At 41.6% G+C, this 25,178-nt stretch overlaps 1 protein-coding gene across 1 annotated transcript in view; it reads left to right on the top strand.

Moving 5' to 3' along the window:
- EGF (epidermal growth factor) overlaps window positions 1–25,178 on the top strand; it is a 102,789-nt gene that overhangs the window by 75,854 nt on the left and 1,757 nt on the right. Inside the window, 9 exon segments of the mRNA XM_045166310.1 lie at window positions 2,135–2,268; window positions 6,513–6,633; window positions 7,669–7,788; window positions 9,781–9,903; window positions 11,190–11,334; window positions 16,779–16,949; window positions 19,892–19,983; window positions 19,986–20,008; window positions 24,599–24,704. Coding sequence (XP_045022245.1) covers window positions 2,135–2,268; window positions 6,513–6,633; window positions 7,669–7,788; window positions 9,781–9,903; window positions 11,190–11,334; window positions 16,779–16,949; window positions 19,892–19,983; window positions 19,986–20,008; window positions 24,599–24,704 — 1,035 coding nt within the window.

Below are 25,178 nucleotides of genomic sequence, written 5' to 3'. Positions count from 1 at the left end.
ACATTTTAAACATGACTTCGAGGAAGAATAGATCTGATATGACAGGTAACCAGAAGTGCTAATTTTCTTCCCTTGAATGTGCATCCAGACAAGTAAGGTGTATTTGGATTCATCTCTTGACAGACATCTAATAAGAGAGAACCTAAATTTTATTTTAGATGTTTATAAAATTCATGTTTATCCGATAGGCATGATATAAGTTACGTGACAGATCGACAGCAAATGGATTAATTTATCCATGGACCAGAACTGGATATTTTGGATTTTCAGATCTATTAATTGTTGCCTTAGGATAACAATTCTCAATCTTTTTGATTTCAGGACCTTTTTATGTTTTTAAAATGATTGAAAAACTGAAGGTTTTTTTGTGTGGGTTTTATTTGTTAAGATTTATGACATTAGAAATTAAAACTAAAAATCTAATATCTATTAAAGTTACAGTAATCTATTATATGTGAACATGTTTTATGAAAAGGAAATCTCTATTTTTCAAAACAAAAATATGTAGTGAGAAGCATGGCATTGTTTTACATTTACATTTTTAATGTCTGGCTTAATAGAGGGCAACCAGATTCTCCCATCTGCTTCTCTGTTAAAGCTGTTGCTGTGTTGTTTTGGTTGGAGCCCATGAAGAAAATCTGGCCTCAGACAGACATGGAACTGGAAAAGGAAAGATTGCTTAATAGCCTTTTCAGATGCCCTTTTTGTATATCTTCTTTTGATATTATTTCAGAACTAGACAGATGGTAGTTTCTCAGAGCCTGTTGCAATGTTGAATCTGAAGTCATATCAATGAACTTCTTGTCCTCTGCTATGTTAAAACCCAGTATTCTTGTTTTATATTTTGCATGAATCTTTTGCTATGCATGATTTTGTTGTGTTTTGGTTATTTAAAAATATTGATTGATTGAGTTATGCAGATCTTCTGAGTGTCATACTAATATACCTACAATAACGTTCATGAGTTATTTATCAAACTCATCAGAAAAGTCTTTGAGTGTCTGGATTTTGTCAAAAACTTTTTGTGGAAAATTTTGTAAAATTGTACTTTTTCACTTGAAAACTCCAGTCTTATTATTGGCAACAAGCACTGTGAGCTAATTTTCCTTGAAGAGACAGAATAGCTTCATTCATTTTTTAAAAAGTGCCAAATCCTCAAGTGTTACTGACATAGTTTATCAAACATTCTTTCAGGTAAAAATCATGTTCAGTGGAAAAAAGAGGCTAGTTTTAGCTCAAATATCTAAGATAGACATCATGAGTTCAGTGTGTGCAGTCTTTTCTGTGTGCTTCCCATTTCACTATACAGGATATGAAACAGCAAGTAGGCCATAGTCAATAATTTTACTGCTCCATCATGGTTTTTTAAAGGTGGAACTGGAGTGTGTGTGCATGTATGTGTGTGTATGTGGCAGTGAAGAACATGACCACAGTAGAGATGCCACTAGGAGCATGACTTGATTCATGCTAAGGCACCACACTTTCACCCGTCATTGCTTTTGCCCCATTGGTCAACACAGTGAAAATAATAACGGAGTTATCTGCCTTTTATGAAAATAGTTTTGACCTTCCAGGTGGTGTGCAATGAGACCCCAGGGATCCATGGACCACACTTAGAGAATACACAGTGTTTTAGGGGATCCATTTCTCCTGTGTTCTGGGGAGTTGCTTAGGTCCCATGCCTATGTTAAGTTATGGTTTATTTATGCTCTTCCGCATTTCTAAATACTGGCAAAGTCAGGCTAAAACAAATGTCTAAAGCAGCCTGAAGGAGAAAGTATATATGAGGGCAGGTTGAAGAGGTCAGCTTGTCCTCCATAATGGCAAACAGTGATTATGAGCTGATTCTGTGCATAAGGATTTGGGTATTCTACTGTTACCATTTATGCCAGTGCCTAAAAGAGTCCTGTCTTTCTGCCTGGCTCTCCCCACCCTTGATCTCAAGTGCATGGAGGGAAGCTGAGAGGGTGTGGTGTGGCGGGGAAGGTTTTCTAAGCTAGACCCTGCGAGTTTCTCTGAATCCTCCTACTCTGAGTCTGAACTCATAACCAACAAGCAGCCATAAATATAGATTAACTCAAACATTTCTTAAATCACAAATGGTCAACTAACTGTATCTGTTGGCCTCCCATAGGTAGTGGAGCCAATCTGAGTAGTGAAGTCCTGCCACTGGACATCTTAGCTGGCAGCAGAGAGCTTGACTATAACATGGCAGAGTCTCAACACCTGCCAGTGGCTGAGATGATGGTGTCAGGTTTGAATCAGGATGTCTCTGCTTTTGAATATGCTGTCTAGGTTGGTCATAACTTTTCTTCCAAGTAGTAAGCGTCTTTTAATTTCATGGCTGCAGTCACCATCTGCAGTGATTTTGGAGCCCCCAAAAATAAAGTCTGACACTGTTTCCACTGTTTCCCCATCTATTTCCCATGAAGTGATGGGACCAGATGCCATGATCTTAGTTTTCTGAATGTTGAATTTTAAGCCAACTTTTTCACTCTCCTCTTTCACCTTCATCAAGAGGCTTTTTAGTTCCTCTTCACTTTCTGCCATAAGGGTGGTGTCATCTGCATATCTGAGGTTATTGATATTTCTCCCGGCAATCTTGATTCCAGCTTGTGCTTCTTCCAGCCCAGCGTTTCTCATGATGTACTCTGCATATATAAGTTAAATAAGCAGGGTGACAATATAGAGCCTTGACGTACTCCTTTTCCTATTTGGAACCAGTCTATTGTTCCATGTCCAGTTCTAGGGAACCTAATTCTTTTATACTCTGTTCACTCATGAAGCCGCTGCTGCTTCTGCTAAATCGCTTCAGTCGCGTCCGACTCTGTGCAACTCCATAGACGGCAGCCCACCAGGCTCCCCCGTCCCTGGGATTCTCCAGGCAAGAACACTGGAATGGGTTGCCATTTCCTTCTCCAATGCATGAAAATGAAAAGTGAAAGTGAAGTCGCTCAGTCCTGTGCGACTCTTAGTGACCCCATGGACTGCAGCCTACCAGGCTCCTCCATCCATGGGAGTTTCCAGACAAGAGTACTGGAGTGGGGTGCCATCGCCTTCTCCGACTCATGAAGGTAGTGGTTTTCAAACAGGGCTTAGCTCAGCCCTAAAGCTCCTGCAAACCCCACCTCTTATTCATGCTAGGTCTCTGCCATTCAGTCAGTGCAGCTCTGCTTTGAAACATTTTATTTGTTTGTATTTCTGAGTAAATCTTAATTTTAACACAGTATGTGGCTTAAAAATCAATTGGAGAACTCCATATTAGGACTTCATATACACTCAACCACAGCTTTTGTCTTTGGCAAACTATAGTTAACAAGGCCCTGGAACCTCTTACCCCTCTTTATAGGAATTTATCAGTGTGATTTTTGATATAATACAAAGAGGTGAATATTTTTAGTAATAATTTTTACAGACCTTTAGAGTTTACCAGATCCTTTAAATGTATTCTCTAATTTAACCCTTATCACAGTGCCTCATTTTACAGATTTGAAAGCTGAAACTAAGCTATATTATTAAGTTAATGACCAAAGATTTTGAAAATTATGACTGAGTAGTTATCAGTAATTCATGTCAAGAAAAGAAGTACTGGAAACATAGTTATGTTAGGAATATTATTCATCTGGTGACTATTTATTTACTATACGCTGTGCTATGGGCTGGTGATAGCATGTTAAGCTAAATGCAGCCCCAGCCTCCAAAGTCACAGTCTGATACAGAGACAAACAATATGATAGAATAAAACAGTAGAGATAATAGATATCAGCAGTATCGAGAACCTTCCTCTTAGCTGATAGAAGATATTTTGAAAGCCTAATGTTTGGGGGACTCAAAAACCAAGGTGAATGACAGATGGTAAACTAGGCCCCATGGGTGAAATGAGCGAGTGACAACATGGCCAGAGATGTGGAGTACACATATAATAGGCTGTGTTTGGCTTCCTACCTGGAGACTGTAGAATGAACGAAATTGTCCTGGTGAACTGCCTCATCTTTCCTTCCCTGGATTCTATTCTATTTTGTCTTAGCCTGTGAAGTTTTAGTTCTGCCTGTGTGAGGTTAAGAGATCTTACTTATGTTTTGTAGTGAAATATTCATTTCAAGCAAGTAGCTATAATAAAAAAAGTTTGAAAACTTATTAGATTTTAGGTCAATATGTTTTTATTCCCCAAAGACACATAATGATATGTGGCAAGTAGACCTGTATAACCACATGGCAAAGCGATTCAATCATAAAAAGTTTCATTGTGAAATTTATTAAAATCACAAATTCTTCTAAATTCATGACTAAAATGTAAAATTCTTAATGTAGCCTGTTGAGCCCTGGAGAAACTAACTTGTGTCCACCTCATGAGCCTTAGCTTGTGCCCGTCTATCCCCGCTTTGGATGGCCTTCTTCCATTACATAGGCCTCGCCTGTAACATGCAGGTGTTGTTTTCTTGACTTACAGTGCTCTTTCTAACCCCCTCCCCACCAAGTCCTGTGAATCCTTCATATCTCGACATAATATGCTCTTTCTCAGAAAGACTTTCCTAGTCTCCTGACCAGGCAATACGAGAGCTGTTTCAGCCCTCTTGGAACCCAGTATTGTTTTTGATTGTGCTCATTACACATATACTTCAGTAATTAATCATGTAAGAAAGCAGAACTCTCGTCTATATCCTCCACCACTGTATTTTTGGACCTCATGAGGATCTGACACACAGTAGGCATTTTGGAATGAATTAATTTTGTTAGTTTTACTAACAGACTGCAGAGTCTTTTCTAGTGTGATAAGGCTAATTCTGATACAAGCCATCACAATGATTTTCTCCTTTATCACCCTTATCTAGATAAGTATATTTCAAAATTCTCAAAACCTTTTTTTTAATCACTTTTTGTTCAAGTTCTTAAAACAACCATGTGAAGTAGACTGGATGGAAACTGTCACCGTATTTTAGAGAGGAGGCATGTGGAGCACAGGCATTCGCTCCTTCTGGAGCCAGGGGGTGGCAAAAAGAACTTTGGCTATGGCCTACCCTCCAACTGCAAACACATGTCCATTGCTTTTCATTGCCTGGGGGATTGAAAGTGAAAGTGAAAGTGAAGTCGCTCAGTCGTGTCCGACCCTTTGCCACCCGTGGACTGTAGCCCACCAGCCTCCTCCATCCATGGGATTCTCCAGGCAAGAATACTGGAGTGGGTTGCCATTTCCTTCTCCAGGGGATCTTCCTGACCCAGGGATCGAACCCAGGTCTCTCTCCTGCAATGCAGGCAGATGCTTTAACCTCTGACCCACCAGGGAATCCTGGGGGATTGCAAGTTACCAAGTAATTCCTGAATCATATTCTAATTCCGCTAGTGACTTAAAATGTCTGGGGTAATTGGATGCTGTCCACCATACTCTCTGAACAGCCTTGTGATTTGGGAGCTAGTCTTCCAAATAAATGCTGAATCCAATGGATAACTGATTTAGGCTGAACTTATCCAGCTCAAAGAGTCACGAGTGACAGGAGGTGACCAAGCAAGCATGAAAGGCATGTATTCCCACAAAAGAAATCTTTTCACTCAAATAGCTAAGCAAGTCAAATGCAATTACCCGATGTCTGCATTCTCATGGGACTTGAATCCTACTTAGATCACTTAACTTTCTTTAATTTATGGGCAACTTTGGAGGGTTTCTTGACCTCTTCTATATTCAGATGAGCAAGTTTACCAGTGAAAAGACAGAAGATAGTTTATATCCTGCTGTGGTATGTCAGATACCCCCAACTCCAACAGAGAGGAGGCATTTGGAGAATGATTTCATACATAAGTAGCTAAAGGAAGAAAAAAAAACTTGCTCATGTTTATGGCTCAACAGGCAACTCTGTTCCCTGGGGCATTTGCATTTCAATGGAGTATGAAATGAAATGATCCATTTACAGCATTTAGTTTGTATGGTTCATGACTCTGTAAAAGTGCCTAGAGGTTTGCAAGTCACGGCATAAATCTTGATAGTAAAACATACATTTTTGACATACATATTCTATTATACATGAAACATAATTTTAGTAAATTGACAGTAAATCTTTTTATGATGAAATCTCTTTGCCATGTTGGTACCTAGACCTACATGCTACATATTATCTTTGGGAGATAAGAATATGTTGACCCTTTCATGAAGGTTGGGAATTCTCAAATAAAGCAATACAATTTAAAACATTTGAGTCCATTTACTCCTAGAAATGTTATAGTTCAAATTTGAAAATTCTTTAAAAAATTATAAATAAGTTCACAGGTGGGTTTTGAACACCACATAATTCTTTAAGACTAAAGATTTGTTGAGAGCATGTAAACAGAAGCATATGGCTTGTGGACCCTTTGATATAGATACAGATTACAGATCAACATGGTGTTTCTGTTTGGAGGTTAACCTGTCCCAGAACTTGACAAAAGAAGTTCTAGAATGTTCTGTAGGATGCAAAGCATTAAAGTCCATTTTTTCCCTCTGAGATCTGAAAATAAGCTGATAGGGTTCTTACTCTTTGCAGATAATAAAGACTGATGCCATGGGATGCGGTACACGGGCTGAGTGCCTTTCAGAGGGAGCGGATGTCACATGTCAGTGTTTGAAAGGATTTGCTGGAGATGGAAAACAATGTTCTGATAAGAGCAAAATCCAAATACACATATCTGGAAAATAGTGAATAAAAAAGATTCTCTCAGATTGTATTGACTCAAAATCTCCAGAAGGATTTATGTTATCCTCAGGTGTGAGTAAATTATTTGATATTAGCTAAAAGGCAGTGGATATATGAATAGAAAAACTGAAACATAGAGTATATGCTCTAATACATTGAGTTTATATTAGAATTTCTTAATATATATAGTTGATATTAAGGAGACGAATTTATAATTAGCTTTAGAAGCATGACTGTGAGCTCAAGTCAAATTTATAAACTCCCAATTCCAAGAAAAACAACTTTTCCCCTCAAAGGCTTAGATCATAAGTTTTAATTTATTAAATAGGCTTTGCTGCATAGGTTTCTTTTTTTAACTTTTAATTTTGTTTTGGAGTATAGCCAGTTGACAATGTTGTGGTAGTTTCGGGTGTACAGCAGCAGAGAGACTCAGCCACACATATACATGTATCCATTCTCCCCCAACCTCACCTCCCATCCAGGCTAGGTAGGTTTCTATTTTATTTTGATGGCCATTGTTGTAAATGTTCTTATGGTTTGAAACTCTGGCACAAAGTGATTTACTTACACATACTTAGCTAGTCAAACACTGAGAAATCTGTGAAAATTGATTCAGAAATGAACTTTAGGTCCAAATGCAGGGCTTGCATTATGTTTGCAAACAGTACCTGTAAATGGCTAGATGAGTGTATGTAAGATTACACTATTCTTTCCTACTATGGGCTTCCCTGGGTGGCTCAGACAGTAAAGAATCTGCCTGCAATACAGGAGACCAGGGTTTGATCCCTGGGTTGAAAAGGTCCCCTGGAGGAAAGGAATGCTTACCGACTCCAGTATTCTGGCCTGGAGAATGCCATAGATGGAGGAGCCTGGTGGGCTACAGTCCATGGGCTCACAAAGAGTCAGACACAACTGAGCGACTAACGCTTTCATTTTCCTACTATAGTAGTTTATACCAGGATTGCGTGCATATTTCACTAGCTCATTGTTTTGCCCGCAGATGTAGATGGACGTGAGATGGGTCTCTCAGTTTGCCCTCCCACCTCCCCCAAGTGTGTCAATACAGAAGGCGGCTATGTCTGCCGGCACTCAGAGGGCTACTAGGGAGATGGAATCCACTGTCTGGGTAAGAAAGCTATGTGTGGAGGGAAGTGGGTAGGGGCAAACCTTGGAGAATCACTGAACGCTGGGTGTGGCAGTTTGAGAAAAGACAGGGTATAACTGCAGTGATACATGTTAAGTTGAAAAGGGGAGTTGTGTGACCTGTCAAACTGACGTATTTCAGTTCTTGGTAAATACTCAAGTCCATGCCCTTTGGCCATGCCGGCACTACTTAGTGCCTCCCCTCTGCAGAGGCTGTTTTCCCCTCTGCCTTTCTAATTCTTTCTCTGGGGGTTGAGTGACATCAGTACCTGATCAATACCCCATACTTTGAGCCATCATGGGGGAAACCGGACAGTGTTTTCTTTGTTACTGAATTTGGCAAATGAACTGTGGTGAACTTCAGAGCTGACATGGGTTTGTTGGAGGTCACTGCTGTGCATGAAGATTCTATGAAAGGGTTCGCTGGCTGGCTCTTGATCAGTTCAAGACACTGACATTTAAATATAAGCAGCGAATGATTAAGACCTCTTTCATAACCACCATGCTCTGCCAAGGTCTGGGTGTGGCTGGCTGGGTTGGGAGTTCACTTAGTGGATGTCATGTACCATTCCAGGTGTCAATAGCACAGCATCACTGTACAAGTGAAGACCTGACTTGAAGCCATCCTGGCCCAGTAAAATAGTTATCTCAAGTTTTATGGGGCTTTAAAATGTCTCTTCCAGTGTTTTCCTTTCCTTCTGAAAACATGAAAATCTTTTCACGGTGAGGGGCAGATGCCCTGATAAGAAACTGAAATGGCACTGCTTTCTCCCACATGTTGAGGTTAAAGATGAAATATCAGTCATAGCTACCAATTTTCTGGATCTGGTTGATTTAAATCAGACCTTTATCAGATTAGTTTTGTGGAGTCCACAAACATCTGTAAATGCTCTTTTAAGCACATATTTGGCTGTCAGTCAGGAAAATGTCACTGCTCTAATTAAACAGGCTCATAGATAATTTAGACAAACAGGCTTTATATTTCATTTACTTTGAAGAAAAAGGAAGGTATACTTTCTTGGATGTTTAAAGTCAGTATACTCTGGATTCCGACTCTATTACTCACATACCTCCTTTCATGTAACAGAGTGTTATGGCCCAGCCTGCCTGAGTGGCACGGAGTCCTCGGGCCACATAGAAACAGTGAGCTTGTTCTTGTTCTCTGCATTGTCCTCCACCTTTAGAATATAATCTAAAATCAATGCAGCTATGATAAGTAGTGAAGAAAGATGTGTATCATAAGAGAACTAAAAATGAAGTGGGAGTTTAGAATAGGTAGAAATACCTGTTTGAGGTATTGGGAAGGACTTCATGGAGGAAGTATTACTTTGGATGAACCTGGGGGCATGAGTATATTTTATTAGGCATTTGAGTCAGGGGTGCAATGATGGGAGATGTGGTCGGGGAAGATCAATGTGGCACTGATGCTTAGGAGAGGAGTAGAGGAGAGATGGGATACGGGGAATGTAGGAAGGCTACTCCTCTTACAGCAATGGAACATTGGAGAGAGGAAGGATCTAAAGGTTACAGTGGTGATAACTAAGAATAGAAAAGATGGGTAGTTGGGAAAGAAAGAGATGATTTCATTTATATCTGTGTTAAAAGGGCAAAATGTTTTATTTAATAGGATCTGAACTTCTAAATGTTTACCTAGAGATAGTTTACCATCTCCAAATTTCCCATGGAGCTATTTGTGCTGGGAAGTTTCCTTTCCTTCCAAGAAGTAGGGAAGCTTCCAGCCTGACATCAGTAGTTTACCTGCATGGGTATGCACCCCACGGACCCAGTTCATCTCTCTTTCCAACATGGATAATAGAATTTTTGAATCTAAAAATGTACAGAGCTCTGAGAACATGTATCATGACACAAATTGAAGACGCTTCTTTTCCAGAATATTGGGTTTTTCAATTACTATATGAGCCTCTGATCTCCTCTGCACCTCACTTTTCTCTTTCCTACTCCTTTTTCCTGGCAGATATTGATGAGCACCGACGGGGCGTGCACAGCTGTGGGGAAAATGCCACCTGAACAAATATGGAGGAAAACCACACTTGCACGCGTGCTGGCGGCCTGTCTGAGCCTGGACAGATTTGCCCTGGTAGGTTGGTGGGTGGTTTGGATCCAAGGGGAGGGACTTGATTCCCAAAAAATCTCTACTTAAGTGTGTTTTCATTAGAGCTTCAAGAAATCATTTGGTTCAATCAGGCTGGTGAGTTTCCTCTCCTGATTAGATTGATGATGAGGTCGAGAATGAAATGGTCCAAGTTTTCTTAATTTAATAGCATCTGGAATAAATTCTTTTTTATTATTCACAATGCAATATAGGTGAGAACACAGGTGGTTCTCTTTAACTATTCAGTTAATGTCCTGATTTGTAATGTTGATTTTGGGGGCCACTGGGAGAACTTGGCAGGGCTAGACAGGTTGGGGAGGATGTCTGGACTCCTGGCATTTTGAATCACTTTCAAGGATTTTAATGTATTACTTTAAAAAGTCAGTATTTCTTGAGCTGAATGAGAACTTTTTAAATTGTTAATTATAGTCCATTTCTGCTTCCTGAACCCTCTCCCTGCAAGAGCAGTATCTTCTCACCATCAGCACTCCAGAATGGGGAGGGGTGGTCGGAGGGTGGTGGGGGTTGGCTTCAAAGACACCAGAAGCCAGAATCAGCTTAGTCACTGACAGCCATTTACCCATCTCAGCCCTGCAAGCAGAAAACATCCTGAAAAAGGAAAATTTGGCACTTGTTTGGGGCTCTGGTTTTTCAGTATATTATTTTCTCAAATAATTTGCTCTTCTTAGAGCTATTGAAAGACTCCTAATATTTATGCAGTGAACCATTCAATAAAAGGGACTTTTCCACTTGGACATCCCCTCTGTTATGGTAACATTTCCTCTCTGTCAAAGTTGCTAGTCCTGTCTTTGAGGGCTCCCCTGAAAGTTAAATTGCATTTAGAAGCAAGTATCCTGTGGGATAAAATTTTGAGACTCCCAGGGAACTGGGGGTAATGGACTGTATAGTGGTGGGTGGTTTATAAGCCATGAAGAGAGATGGTTGTTCAGTGAGACCCTCTTAAGCTAACTGTTGTTTTACATGGTGTGTTTTTATAGATGACAGATGGCTTTTATAAGAGATCTGTACTCAGGGTTCATATGGTCTTAGGATTGACCATTCTCTTACTTGCCTCCAATATACTTTATGTCAAATAGTGCTGAACCTCAAGCAAAATGGCTGACTCCATAGCAAATTTCATAAAGTCTGGTTAAGAAAGTGAAATTATTGTTCCATATGACAAATTGTTCACAGAAACTAGTTCCTGATGTTGATATCTGAAAGACTCCAGTCACTTCAGAAAGTAAAAGAAATGCCTTTGATTCTTCTAGACTCTACTCTGCTGTCTCACCTTGGGAAGAATGGACACAATTTTTTGAAAAATTGTTTCCCTGAATGTTCCCTGAATTTTGAAGGGTACTGCCTCAATGGTGGTGTCTGTATATATTTTGGCATTGACAACCTGTTCTCCTGCCAGTAAGTCAGACTATTTTTCTGTAGAGATATGATATTGCAGCCCCTAAGTTTTAGTGAATTCAAAAAATTTATATTGAGATTTTTCTATAATTAAACTTTTCCATAATGAAAAATATATGTAATTTATATATGTAAATCTGGGCTTCCCACATGGTGCAGCAATAAAGAATCCGCCTGCCCATGCAGGAGAGGCAGGAAACTTGGATTCCGTTCCTGGGTCAGGGAAGAGCGTCTGGAGGAGGAAGTAGCAACCCATTCCAGTATTCTTTCCTGGAGGTGGACAGAGGAGCCTAATGGGCTTACAGTCCATGGGGTCGCAAAGAGACTGACATGACTGAGCACACACACACACACACACACATAAATCTGTTATTTACATATGTATATATGTGTATATATATATATAATGTGTGTATTACACTCTTTCTGAATATTTCACACACACCCCAGGTGTCAGTGGCAAATATGAAATTTAAGGAATTGGGTGATTTCCCCTCCGACTTAAATAACCTGCTGTTACTACTGGTACAGTCTGGGAAGTAAACTGAGAGAATGTCTTAAAACTTCTGTTTTATGCCAAATAGATGGGGAGCATCAGTGCTACGTTTCTAAATTTTAAAAAGTGTTACATACAGTCACACGGGGCCTCCATTTTTCTCCCTTTACATCCTAATAGTTGGCGTTTGCATTTTGTTGTTAACAACTGATAAATGCAGCCGTGGCTGCCTTTTCTCTGCCTTTGTCACCGTGATGGCTTTGGCGGGTCATGTGTTAGCCTGCTCCTCACCACACTCGCTCAAAACCGTGCCCCTCAGTCTTGAGTAGAACCACACCCAGAAGATCTAGTTCTGTATCAAATCTTACTTTTAGTAACTTTTATTGGAGAAGGCAATGGCACCCCACTCCAGTACTTTTGCCTAGAAAATCCCATGGACGGAGGAGCCTGGTGGGCTGCAGTCCATGGGGTCGCAAGACTCGGACATGACTGAGCGACTTCACTTTCACTTTTCACTTTCATGCATTGGAGAAGGCAATGGCAACCCACTCCAGTGTTCTTGCCTGGAGAATCCCAGGGATGGGGGAGCCTGCTGGGCTGCCGTCTATGGGGTCGCACAGAGTCGGACACGACTGAAGCGACTTAGCAGCAGTAGCAGCAGCAGCAGTAACTTTCATAATCTGAAGGCAATCTGAGGGAATGGATAGATACTGAAAAATAAGTAGGTCTCTTCTGGCTGGCCTCCTGACTCAGTGGTAATTTTCTCTGTGCCTAATGATGGAGTGAGAGAGTACTTTGATCCTCATGAGTAGGTGCTATAAGCTTAAAAGCTTTGATTATTAATCATAATTAGTAGAAACATAGTCTAAATTACTAGATAAATTATATTCTGTGATGAAGAATATGGCCTTGCATTAGAAATCACGTCATCCTGACAAAAATAGTGGGAAATGTTTGTGAATATTAGCAAAAATAACTCAGTCCTAATAGAAATCTGTTTTCATATTCATATTTCATGCCGTGGTTTTCTAACCTAAGATAAATTTAGTACTTGATGATAATCATTCTTGATTTTGATAATAAGGATCAAATTGTTTTCATCTGTTAATGGCTTTGTATTATTCCCAGTAATGAAATGATGAACACAAGTATCCCTGCAATGGTTTATGTTTCTCTCTGACACTTTAACTTTGGATTATTAAAGGCATTAGAAGAAGAAGAAGGGTACTGCAGGGTTATGTATTGTAGTTAGCACATCAATTTCACTTGGAACTGATAGCACCAATCATTAAATGACTTGTGAACACTCTTTAGCACACTGCTTTCATTTCTGTCATTAAAACCCGATGAAAATATCATATTCCTCTAATAATATTTTAAATATGAGTTGCTACAAAATGACAATTAAACTGGATCTAACACTTAAATTTAAGCACCTTTAATGGCACCCCACTCCAGTACTCTTACCTGGAAAATCCCATTGATGGAGGATCCTGGTGGGCTGCAGTCCATGGGGTCGCTAAGAGTCAGACACGACTGAGCGACTTCACTTTCACTTTTCACTTTCATGCATTGGAGGAGGAAATGGCAATCCACTCCAGTGTTCTTGCCTGGAGAATCCCAGGGACAGAGGAGCCTGGTGGGCTGCCGTCTATGGGGTCGCACAGAGTCGGACACGACTGAAGTGACTTAGCAGCAGCAGCAGCAGCAATCAAAAGCAATATTTAAAATATCACCAGAGTTCTCATTAATCTGGATCATAACTTTGTTTTTGAATTCTATATCTAATAAAAACATGGATTTGTCAGATGTTCGACCCTTCCATCCTTCCATGCCCCAATGACCTCACCTTGTATTTTTTTAATTCCATAAAAAGAAAACATCTCTAGGGAGTGCTTCCCAGTCCAATGGTTATTAGAAACATCTCACAGGCATCATTCTGCACATGTATACATGAGTGCTATGTTACTTCAGTCATGTTCAACTCTGTGCGACCCTGTGGACCATGCCCACCAAGCTCCTCTGTCCATGGGATTCTTCAAGCAAGAATACTAGAGTGGTTGCCATGCCTTCCTCCAGGGGATCTTCCCAACCCAGGGACTGAACCCAGGTCGTCTGCATCTCCTGCATTGGCAGGTGGGTTCTCTACCACTAGCGCCACCTGGGAAGCGCAGAGACTGTTCACAATGTTGTGAGCAGGTTAGTAAAGGAACTTTCTTCCTTCCTTGCTTGGAGGCAATGGAAGCTCTCCTCCCAGATGTAGGAAATCCCAGCTGCCCTGGGGATGCAGAGGATATGAGAACTGGAAGTGTCCACATCCACAGGCCTCCTCAGAGGGCCCCTGCTTGGGGGGTTCTCAGAGGACTCCAAACCTCTTGAGCACAGAAGAGGTCCTCATTTATTCTGGTTTGGCTCTGAACCAACCCACAGCCTCTAGGGCAGGTCTTCTTCAGCCCAAGTTGCCCAAACTATGGTGCTGTGAAATGTTTCATGAGAAAAGGATCGTGTGGCACAGTTTAAGAAATGCTGCTTACGCTAGCCTTCAATTCTTGATTCGTGGTCACCACAACATGTGAAAAAGTCTTGTTGACCTTTGTTTAGTCCAGAACTTGAAATTGTTTGACCATGGAACCAAGCTTCTTCAGCTAGGAAATTTTCTGTTTAATGTGGGAGAAGAATTAATCAAAACCTAAAAAATTAGTGATGTGTGGCCTGCCCTTGTGAAATGCTGGCTGATTGCTCTGGGCCTTATAAGGCTGAAAGGCTTTGATATCGCAGCCTGCTTGACTCCCCAGACTCTTATCATGTGCTTGATTTATTACTTGAGACTTTACGATCTCTGAGAGGATCGGAGGTGTGGCCTGTTAATATCCACCAGTTTAAAAATGGCTGCTAGGTGTTAATAGTGGATGTGTATAACCAAGGACAGCTAGAATTAAAACAGCATCAGGAAAGCCAGGAATAACTGGATGGTCCTCCATGGGTGCTATACTCAGATCGTGCATGCTTTTGCAGAGTCAGTTCTAGAAGAACAGTTTTTTAGAGGTGCATGGAACTTAAAACTCTTTTTGGATGTGGCCCAATGTAGTAGAAAGAATACAGACTTTGAAATCGGAGAACCATTTGAATCAAAACTGCCATTTACTAGCCGTGTGACCTGGTACAAATTATGTAACTCCTCTGCATCTCACTTTCCTCATCTGTAAAATGGAAATCCACCACTGAGAACAAAACAAAAGTGCCCAGTGTTCAGCTGCTAAGTCATGTCTGACTCTTTGCAACCCCGTGGGCTGTAGCACGCCAGGCTCCCCTGTCCTACACTATCTTCTGGAGTTTGCTCAGATTCATGTCCCTTGAGTCGGTGATGCTATCTAACTATCCCAGTATCAGAAACATAAGGTGTATAGCAAATGCTAGTTTCTTTCCCTTCTGTCTCTGAAAGTGACTTGCCAAAGCTCCTATGACTAACTCAAGGTACAACTAGGACTAGACTTGAGGTCTCTTCTGGGGCTTCATCCATGCAGTAGATGCATGATTCATCTAAAGCTTGTCCCTTGCTGCCTCTTCCCATCATGGGGACTGATGTCCGTTCTCTGTGTATTCATACCTTCATCTCCTTCTGGAATAAAGTGGGGGCATGGGTATATAGTTAGTGGATCCAGGGCCAAGGGGAAGAAATTCCTAACAAGTGAGCATCACAAAATGCTTAGTAGACTATTTTTAAAGTTTATGCTCTTTCAAAGAATAATTAATTCTACTCAAGATCCTGAGAGGCTCTGGAAGCATGCATTCCCAGTAGATGGCAGCATTGTTTCATTTACTTTCACATAAAAGTTCACAGCCTGTGTTGGTTGCTGATAGTGTTCGTCACTCTGTCCCGTCTTGTGTCTTGGACTTCTTGAGACCCCATGGACTGTAGCCCACCAGGCTTCTCTGTCCATGGGATTCCCCAGGCAAGAATACTGGAGTAGGTAGCCATTCCCTTCTTCAACGTATCTTCCCAACCCAGGGATCGAACCCAGGTCTCCATTGAAGGCAGATACTTTACCTACTATCTGAGCCACCAGGGAAGCCCCATATGAACAACAATAATTCCAGTAACAATTTCACTAATGAACAGCGGGATGTTGGTGAATGCCACTTTTCCCTCCACTTAGTTTTTCTCTCTTGAAGAAAGTAAGTGCGTGCTTCTTGTTACCACTGAGACCTTTTGGATCTATGACTTTTAAGAAAAAAGTAAGAAAAATGGTTTCCTCTGCTTCCTGTTCAGAGGCTACTCACATTCTTTTATAACCTGGTCTCAAGTAAAAGACTCTGCTTTCAAATTCTTCCTTCCTTTGACTTATATTGATTGCAATCTGGCCAAACATTTGTTTGAAAACTCCCTTTGCTCCTAGGGCAGGGTTGCTTTGTGTTGGTCTTAGAGAGAGGCAGTTGTTCTTTTAACAGAAATTGATCTTTAATCAGTGTTCTGCAGTGCCTTATAGAGGTGGTATGCGAGTAACCCCGAATCAATCCCAGGGCCAACAGACCAATGGGGGAAGTCTATGCTGCAGTAGCTTGTAGATCAGAGTGCTTTCAACTGACCCGTTTGGCTTCCCTGGGGTCTCAGTGGTAAAGAAACTGCCTGCCAGTTCAGGAGACACAGTTCGATCCTTGGGTCGGGCAGATCCCCTGAAGAAGGAAATGGCAACCCATTCCAGTATTCTTGCCTGGAGAATCCCATGGACAGAGGAGCCTGGTGGGCTACAGTCCATGGGGTTGCAAGAGTGGGATGCAGCTGAGTGACTGAACAACAGCAGCAACTGAGCCCTGATGGATTTTCCATATTCTTCACAAAGTATGAGGCTGAAGTGTAGAGGTTGAGAGGTGACTGGCTAGTGAGTACAAGAATATAAGTGTTTCTGGCCATGGCTCACTGCTGACTTCTCTCTGTGTGTTGCCACAGCTGTCCCGTTGGCTATGCCGGGAAGTGATGTGAGTACGCAGACTTCGATGGGTGGGATCCGCACTGCGCTGGCCGTGGGCATCAGTGGAACGTCAGCCTGGTGGCTGTCCGCGTGCTGGTGCTGGCTTTCCTGCTGCTCCCTGGGCTGTGCAGAGCTCACTACTACTACAGGTGATTTTGCTTCCACTGGAACTTTCCACCTCCTTCAAGCTCCTCCCAGGGGCTCTTGGAGATGAGCTGCTTCTACATACTTATTTCGTTTAAAAACTGGAAGAACAGTAAACAGAAAACAAAACAAAACAAAAAATGATCCAGGGTTTCACTGCTCTAAAACATCTGTGGTTTTATTGTTCCTTTCCAGTCTTTGTCCATAGACCTATGTAGTATATTGGGTGGCTATTTAACATCATGCATTTTCATATTCCACCTTTTTCTTTTAGCATCACAGGCTTCTCCTTACCCCATCCCCAGCCTGCATAACTATAACTTTTCATACATCCTGTCCATTGAGTTGATTTCCCATAAAATATTAACTTCTGTTCAAGAATATCAGTGTCTTCCCTAAATTGGAAGGAAGTTTCTGGTTCTTGGAGTTTGTGTTTTTAATCATTTCCAATTAAAAGCTCAGAACTGTGGAATAATAGTATTTACATATTTATTACACACAAAAACCCCACTACATTGGGCATCGTATTGTTTGCTCATTTTCCACTTTCTTAAAAAGTAGGCCAGTGTCATCCACTATTCTCAATATTGAAAAGCATTTTATGCACTATTGTAGTTTGTCTGGCTAATTTAGGGCTTAATAAATGCTTTCTGTTCTTATTGTTATGATTTTCCAAGAACTGTAAGCTTCCCCAAGGAGTCCCACGTTCCAAACCCTTTTCTATCTTGAGACACAGGATTCATGGGCAAAAATTTGACATTTTAATTCAGTGGTCCATCAGTAAACTGTACTTTCTAGCCTAGTGTTCAATCAATATGTTGGATGTGTGTAGACAGAATACTGAATAATCAGCTGTTCATCCATTGGACAGAATGTCAAAAGAAAAGCAGATGTTTGGCAAATACTGTAAAAAAAAAAAAAATGGAAGGAAGAAACTTAAGTCCACATGTACTATAATTGTTAAGTTTGTTTTTTTTTCTTATTCTGTGGACTACAACATAATAAGATTCTCTTGGGATCAAATTAAAACTGCCAACTTAAATATTGCCGTGTCACTGATATAGACCAGTAAATACAACTCTGGCACTGAGTTTGTCAGTTAGGCGTGTTAAGCAATTTTCTTTAAAGAGGTAAAATCAGTTATTCCTCCCTTTGTATCAGTCTTGCCTGTCTTATTTAGATTAACTGTCCAAACACTATTTGTTTTGTGTATCTCAGAAAAGGCTATTTGTGAAACTAAATTTTTTTAAATATGATAGTGTAATTACTTCATGAAACTTGATTTCTTGAAAGGCCTGCTTTGTAAGAAAATCAACAGGAAGTATGTTCCACAAACTATACCTTGAAACTTTGGAACTGTTTATATTAGCCACTTCAATTGTTCTCTTTGATGCCTTTGGTTAAAAATAATAACCCACACCATTTCCCAGTGGGTTCCATCTGTTACTTGGAATTCACAGCTCCTGGTATGGGCTTCTAGAGCAGCCCCTATCTTCCTATTGCCCTTCCTCAGATGGGCAGATGGGAAGATCCCCTGGAGAAAGGAAAGGCTCCCCACTCCAGTATTCTGGCCTGGAGAATTGCATGGATTCTAAAGTCCATGAGGTCACCAAGAGTTGGACACGACTGAGCAGTTTTCACTTTCAGATGGGCAGACAGGCCTGTGTGGCTGAGGGTTGCACTCCCAAAGGGAATTGAGCTGCCATCTGCCTTGAAGTAGTAGCGCTGTTTGGGAATCTTGAGGCTGGCTGGTGTCTTCCCCACCACCTTTCCTTCATTGCCTTCCCTTAGATGGCTGCTCAAATATGATGCACCAGCCTCTCTCCCTCTTGAGGCTGGGCTCTGAGGACAGGGGTCCCTGTTAGATCTCCTTTCCTTTTGCCCCCTCCCCTAGGGCATGACACCATGCCTAGCATAGACCTGGATGGAGCCTAGGCTTTATATCTGTTGAAAGCAAAACAAAACAAAGCACAACAGGAGAGTTATGAGTTGAGTTTTATCTGGAGCAAAATGAAGACTACAGCTCAGGAGACAGCAGTTCAGATAGCTCTGAGAAACTATTCTGAAGAGGTAGGGGGGAACGTCAGAATATATGTGATTTTGGTGAAGGCAGGGGGAGTATGTGTGATCAAGCACATATTTTTTTTGCAGAAGGTTATTGCTAGTCATGAGGAGCAAATATCACCATGAAGAATTTTAGTATTTTTCTAGGTACAAGGAGATGCAAGAATTTGGTTCATAAAATCTTTTCCTGAAAAATTTTTAACTCTCTGAAGATGTGTCCTGCCAGATTTTCCCAGAGCACAGAATGCTTCACTTCTGCTCTTCACCCTGAACTCCTTTCAGGGGATGTTGAAGGTCAGCAGCTTCAGCAGCTCATGACTTAATCCTTACAGAGGTAGATGGCGCATGCCAATTTGTAGCTGGCCCATCACTGTGACCCAGCCCCTGGGCTGCCCTTGGTAGCCATGTGCCTTGGGTACATCACTACTGTCTTCCAACACCACTGGCTTCACTTATAAGGTGGAGTTAATATTGTGTGTGTCACACAATTGCTGTGATAGTGTTTCTATAGGCACTCCCCTCTCTACAAATTCAAAGTCCATTTAAGCAGAGATTTTGTTGTTTTTCCATTGCTTTGTCTCCAGTCCTAGGATATAGTTAGTACTCAGTTGATATATCCATGAATGCATGCATGCCTTCCGCTGCCTCCCATGCCCTCCTCCTCCCTTCTCACAGTACCTTGCAAATAGTGAAACAGAATCTGTAAAATAATGCAGGAAAGAAGGCTTTAAAACGCAAAGTTATGCTCGTAGTCTCCTTAATACTTCTCTTCTCTCATGCTTCTTAGGTACCTAAATTTCAGTAACAAAAGTAATTGCCTGACCGTTGTTGAATGGGCTACTGTTTTGTTTTGAGATCGTCTCACATTTTGGCTTTATTGCAGGACTCAGAAGTGGCTACTGAAAAATCCAAAGAATCCTTGTGAAGAACCGAGTGGAGATGTGATCCGTAGCAGGCCTGCAGATGGCGAGGTTGGATGCCTTCTTGCCCCCAACCTTGGGTAATGTAACCAAAGTACATGAAGCAAGAAATTGGCTTTCTATTAATCCCAGTTCATTTCTTCTCGCTCTTTGCTGAGTTGAAAGAGACTGGAACCTATTATAACTTCCAGCTGGTGTTAATATTACCCAACACCACAACTGGGAGGTCCTGGGTGGGCAGTGGGGCTGGAGGAACTGTGTCCTAAGTTAATCAGACAAGCTAAACTAGTGCCATAATGTAATGGCCCAAGACATTTATGGGATCCTTTTTCCTATCATGTACTTTCTTGCTACAACTTAGCTTTTTATATCTTTGTGAAAAGTCTTTCCCAATTTTTAGGTGATCGCTTTCAGATGGATGTCTTACAAACTGAAGATTATGCTCCTAATTTTCTTAAAACTTCTTTTCTTACACACATTTTAAGTCCTTAAACTTCAGCATCAAAACAGTTTGCCAGCTTTAGCAAATAAAAATACAGAACACCTAGTTAAATTCAGACTAATACTGAAAGTTCAATTTTAAATTCAAATATTCCTAGGTATCCTGTATTTTCCAAAAAGCAGAGTAACTGCAAAGTTCAAAATGCTTCATAGATCATCCTCTTCAGTCACTGACCTTGGAATCCTAGAGGGCAGACATGGGACAAAGCTCTCCTGCAATGGTTGGGATTTTCATTTCCAGGATCCTGTCAGAGACACGTTGACTGGTTCAGTGTGTGTTGTTGGTATCATTTGTGGCATATATTGTGGAAGAAGCTGGAATATATGACAGGCCCATGGGGAAGTGAAACCTGTGGGCACATAGAGAAAAGCTTATTAAGGGGGTTTGGAGGGTCAAAGGTATCATTTGGGGTCCTTCCCATATCGCATTTTCCTGCCTCTACCTCATATGCATTTCAGAGAATAGCTTTCCTGTGGCTGCGCTTTTGACGGACAAGCAACCATCTGTCTCTACCCGTTGTAGGCATTCAGTGTGTACTTATTTTTTGGTTGAACTTGAGTACAGAAGTGCAATAAGAAACACTAATTCTGACTTTACTCTTCTACCAATTGGCTAATTTTCAGCAAGTCACTTAACCCCTGTTTCCTCATGAGGACTCCAAGGCATTCGGATTACATGGGCTGTAAGATCCCTTCTCTTTCTAGTGATTCCCTAAATGTGTGGTTCTGGGTGAACTTAGTTACAGAAATGTCCTCAGATCTTTGAAGCTTCATGTCTTCAAATCCTTAACTACCCTGATTTCATTGTTAGTCTATATGGTACTTCCTTCAGGTTTTAGGTAGCAAGTTCAGTTCATTTTATTTAAATAATAGGAGAGAAGGAAAAATGCAATCTGTGTGTATCTTCTTATTTAAAAACTCAGAGACACTTGCCACTGTCGTGAGCAGCGTATGGACACAGGGCCATGGTGAGAGGCTGACCCCCAGTGGTCAGAACCATCTTGACACCAACTGTTGCTGCGGGCATCAGTGAGAATGGGGGGAGCACCTGAACGAGGAGGAGAAGCAGCAGAAACAAATTTGGTTCCATCAGCTGCCTTCCCCAACCCAGGCCAGAATCCTGGAACCTAGGTTCTTCTAGCAGAGAGGCATGCGGTTGGAAAATGTGCAGTGCAGAGGGCTGAAGTCTGGCCTGAGCCAGACAACTGAGTGTCATTTCTGCTTTGGCCCAGCTTCTTCGTTCATTCATTTCTCCACTCTTCCCCAGTAGCATATTGGACACTTCTGACCTGGGGGGCTCATCTGGGAAAGGTATGATACCTAGGAAAGGTTTGCCATTCCCTTCTCCATTGAGAAAAATGGGCATGTGTCCTTAAACAGTGGGTCATGTATTAATTTTGCATTGTTACTGCAGACTATTGATGAGGAGGAGGTGGCAAGGATGCTTAGTGTTATGGAAAATAATAAAATGAAAATGTGTTCAGGGGATTCACCATTCTCTCACAAATATTTCTTTCTAAAGTAATGCTCAAAATTCTCCAAGCCAGGCTTCAGCAATATGTGAACCGTGAACTTCCTGATGTTCAAGCTGGTTTTAGAAAGGGCAGAGGAACCAGAGATCAAATTGCCAACATCCACTGGATCATCAAAAAAGCAAGAGAGTTCCAGAAAAACATCTATTTCTGCTTTATTGACTATGCCAAAACCTTTGACTGTGTGGATCACAATAAACTGTGGAAAATTCTGAAAGAGGTGGGAATACCAGACCACCTGACCTGCCTCTTGAGAATCTGTATGCAGATCAGGAAGCAACAGTTAGAACTGGACATGGAACAACAGACTGGTTCCAAATAGGAAAAGGAGTACATCAAGGCTGTATATTGTCACCCTGTTTATTTAACTTATATGCAGAGTACATCATGAGAAACACTGGGCTGGAAGAAGCACAAGCTAGAATCAAGATTGCCGGGAGAAATATCAATCACCTCAGATATGCAGATGACACCACCCTTATGGCAGAAAGTGAAGAGGAACTCAAAAGCCTCTTGATGAAAGTGAAAGTGGAGAGTGAAAAAGTTGGCTTAAAGCTCAACATTCAGAAAATGAAGATCATGGCATCCAGTCCCATCACTTCATGGGAAATAGATGGGGAAACAGTGGAAACAGTGTCAGACTTTATTTTTGGGGGCTCCAAAATCACTGCAGATGGTGACTGCAGCCATGAAATTAAAAGATACTTACTCCTTGGAAGGAAAGTCATGACCAACCTAGATAGCATATTCAAAAGCAGAGACATTACTTTGCCAACAAAGGTCCATCTAGTCAAGGCTATGGTTTTTCCAGTGGTCATGTATGGATGTGAGAGTTGGACTGTGAAGAAGGCTGAGCACCAAAAAATTGATGCTTTTGAACTGTGGTGTTGGAGAAGACTCTTGAGAGTCCCTTGGACTGCAAGGAGATCCAACCAGTCCCTTCTGAAGGAGATCAGCCCTGGGATTTCTTTGGAAGGAATGATGCTGAAGCTGAAACTCCAGTACTTTGGCCATCTCATGCGAAGAGTTGACTCATTGGAAAAGACTGATGCTGGGAGGGATTGCGGCAGGAGGAGAAGGGGACGACAGAGGATGAGATGGCTGGATGGCATCACTGACTCGATGGACGTGAGTCTGAGTGAACTCCGGGAGTTGGTGATGGACAGGGAGGCCTGGCGTGCTGCAATTCATGGGGTCGCAAAGAGTCGGACACGACTGAGCGACTGAACTGAACTGAACTGAATAAACCACTCATTCTTCCTATACTTTTCTCAAAAAGAAATATGGTCAAGGAAATTTTCTTTTCTTTTCTTCTCTATATTTCTGAGTTATGGGCTCATTATGTGGGGGGCCCATTTCTGAACCAATGGAGCATAATCAACCAGAGCCTTGGGGCAGCCTCTCTGCTGGGTTACTGATTGGCAAGGGAAGACTTGACTAAACTGTATCCTTCATCCTGGGGCATGGGGTAACTTCTTTTCTTTCCTTTTATCTTTGACCTACTAATACTTTAATCTATCTTTTGTGAAAGTGAAAGTCGCTCAGTCATGTCCGACTCTTTGCGACTCCATGAACTATATGGTCCATGGAATTCTCCAGGCCAGAATACTGGAGTGGGTAGGTGTTCCCTTCTCCAGGGGATCTTCCCAACCCAGGGATCAAACCCAGGTCTCCCACATTGCAGGCAGATTCTTTACCAGCTGAGCCACCAGGGAAGCCCAAGAATACTGGTGTGGGTAGCCCATCCCTTCTCCAGTGGATCTTCCTGACCCAGGAATTGGACTGGGGTCTCCTGCATTGCAGGTGGATTCATCTCTTGTGAATGTGAGCCAATTAACTCTGGTCAGCCTGCATTGCAAGTGCCCAATCAAATGTGGACTGTACAAACAATGACATAAATAATAATTCTGTTGACCAAAGAGAAATAATGTTGTTTTCTGGGCCTGTCTTTTAGAATTTTGGTTCCCAAGCTGTTCAAGCATGAGAATTTCATGGATCCCTGAAAAATAGTAGCTGCATTTATGAGTGCTTATTAGTCACTAAGGAGCCCAAATTATTCAGACCTTGGTATCATATTTAGGTGAATTTTATTGACTAAGCACCTACATGCATATTTGGAAAGTTGGAGCAGATACATATAAGAGGCATTATTTATCTGGTCTGGGGCAACCTTCAGACCTCTTGTAGATTCATGGGTTGCTTATGGGAAAAAGTAGTCCCTAGGGATCCATGGCCCAAAAGTTGGGATTCCAGAATTAGAATCGATTCTTCAGTAAAGGTATTAGTACTGCCTAGTTGCTTTAAGCGGAGAAGGCGATGGCACCCCACTCCAGTACTCTTGCCTGGCAAATCCCATGGATGGAGGAGCCTGGTAGGCTGCAGTCCATGGGGTCACAAAGAGTCAGACACCAGTGTTGGACACGACTGAGCTACTTCGCTTTCACTTTTCAGAGAGAGTAGCATAAGACTTCTCACTGAAAACTGAAGCCTTCACTAGCCAGAGAAACAAATTTGATAGGGCCTTCCTTTTGGCTTTCCCCTCCTATAGGATGAACATTACAAAGTCATAGACTTTAATGTATGTTGAGATAATTTATGAATTTTAAGTGTTTCCTCTCTCCCTTTTGTTCTCTGCAGTTCGTGGTTGTAAAGGAACATCAAAACCTCGGGAATGGGAGTCCACCCGAGGCCCTCAAGAAAGGCCTGGCAGCAGATGTTGGCCAGTTTTCCCCGCTGGATCCTGGTGAATGATTATCTTTATCTTGATGTTTCCCTGACTGTGGAAAGTCTCATCTATGCACAGAAGCAATAGTGAAATTGTATAAGCTATGTGAACAACTGGCTGTATTTGAATGCCATAGAGCTTAGAGAAATATATTTGGGCCAGATTCCTGTCTTATGTGAGGTTACCACATTCACTCAAAACTCTGGTCACAGAGCAGTCTGCTAGATGCCTTTAAGCAAGCACACAATGAGTGCCACCTTATTCTGAATTACATCGGAGTTTGAGGTCATCCTTGGGGTTACGGACCTATATTGGCTGCTGTCAGTATGGTTCCAGCGAAATTGCAAATGACTCCAAGAAAATGTGTTTCATGTTCTAGAATAAAGGGTTCTTGCGAATTTAACTTTGATCTGGGGATTCTCCTAGGGATTGAGGACTATTTAAGTCTTATTAGGGTCTAGCCCTCAGCCAGATGCCTGGCCATCTGTGAAA

This window comes from Bubalus bubalis, chromosome 7, assembly GCF_019923935.1.
Source record: "Bubalus bubalis isolate 160015118507 breed Murrah chromosome 7, NDDB_SH_1, whole genome shotgun sequence".
NCBI classification, from domain to species: domain Eukaryota; kingdom Metazoa; phylum Chordata; class Mammalia; order Artiodactyla; family Bovidae; genus Bubalus; species Bubalus bubalis.
Note: the sequence above shows the minus strand (reverse complement) of the source record. Positions and strands in the feature narration are given on the sequence as shown.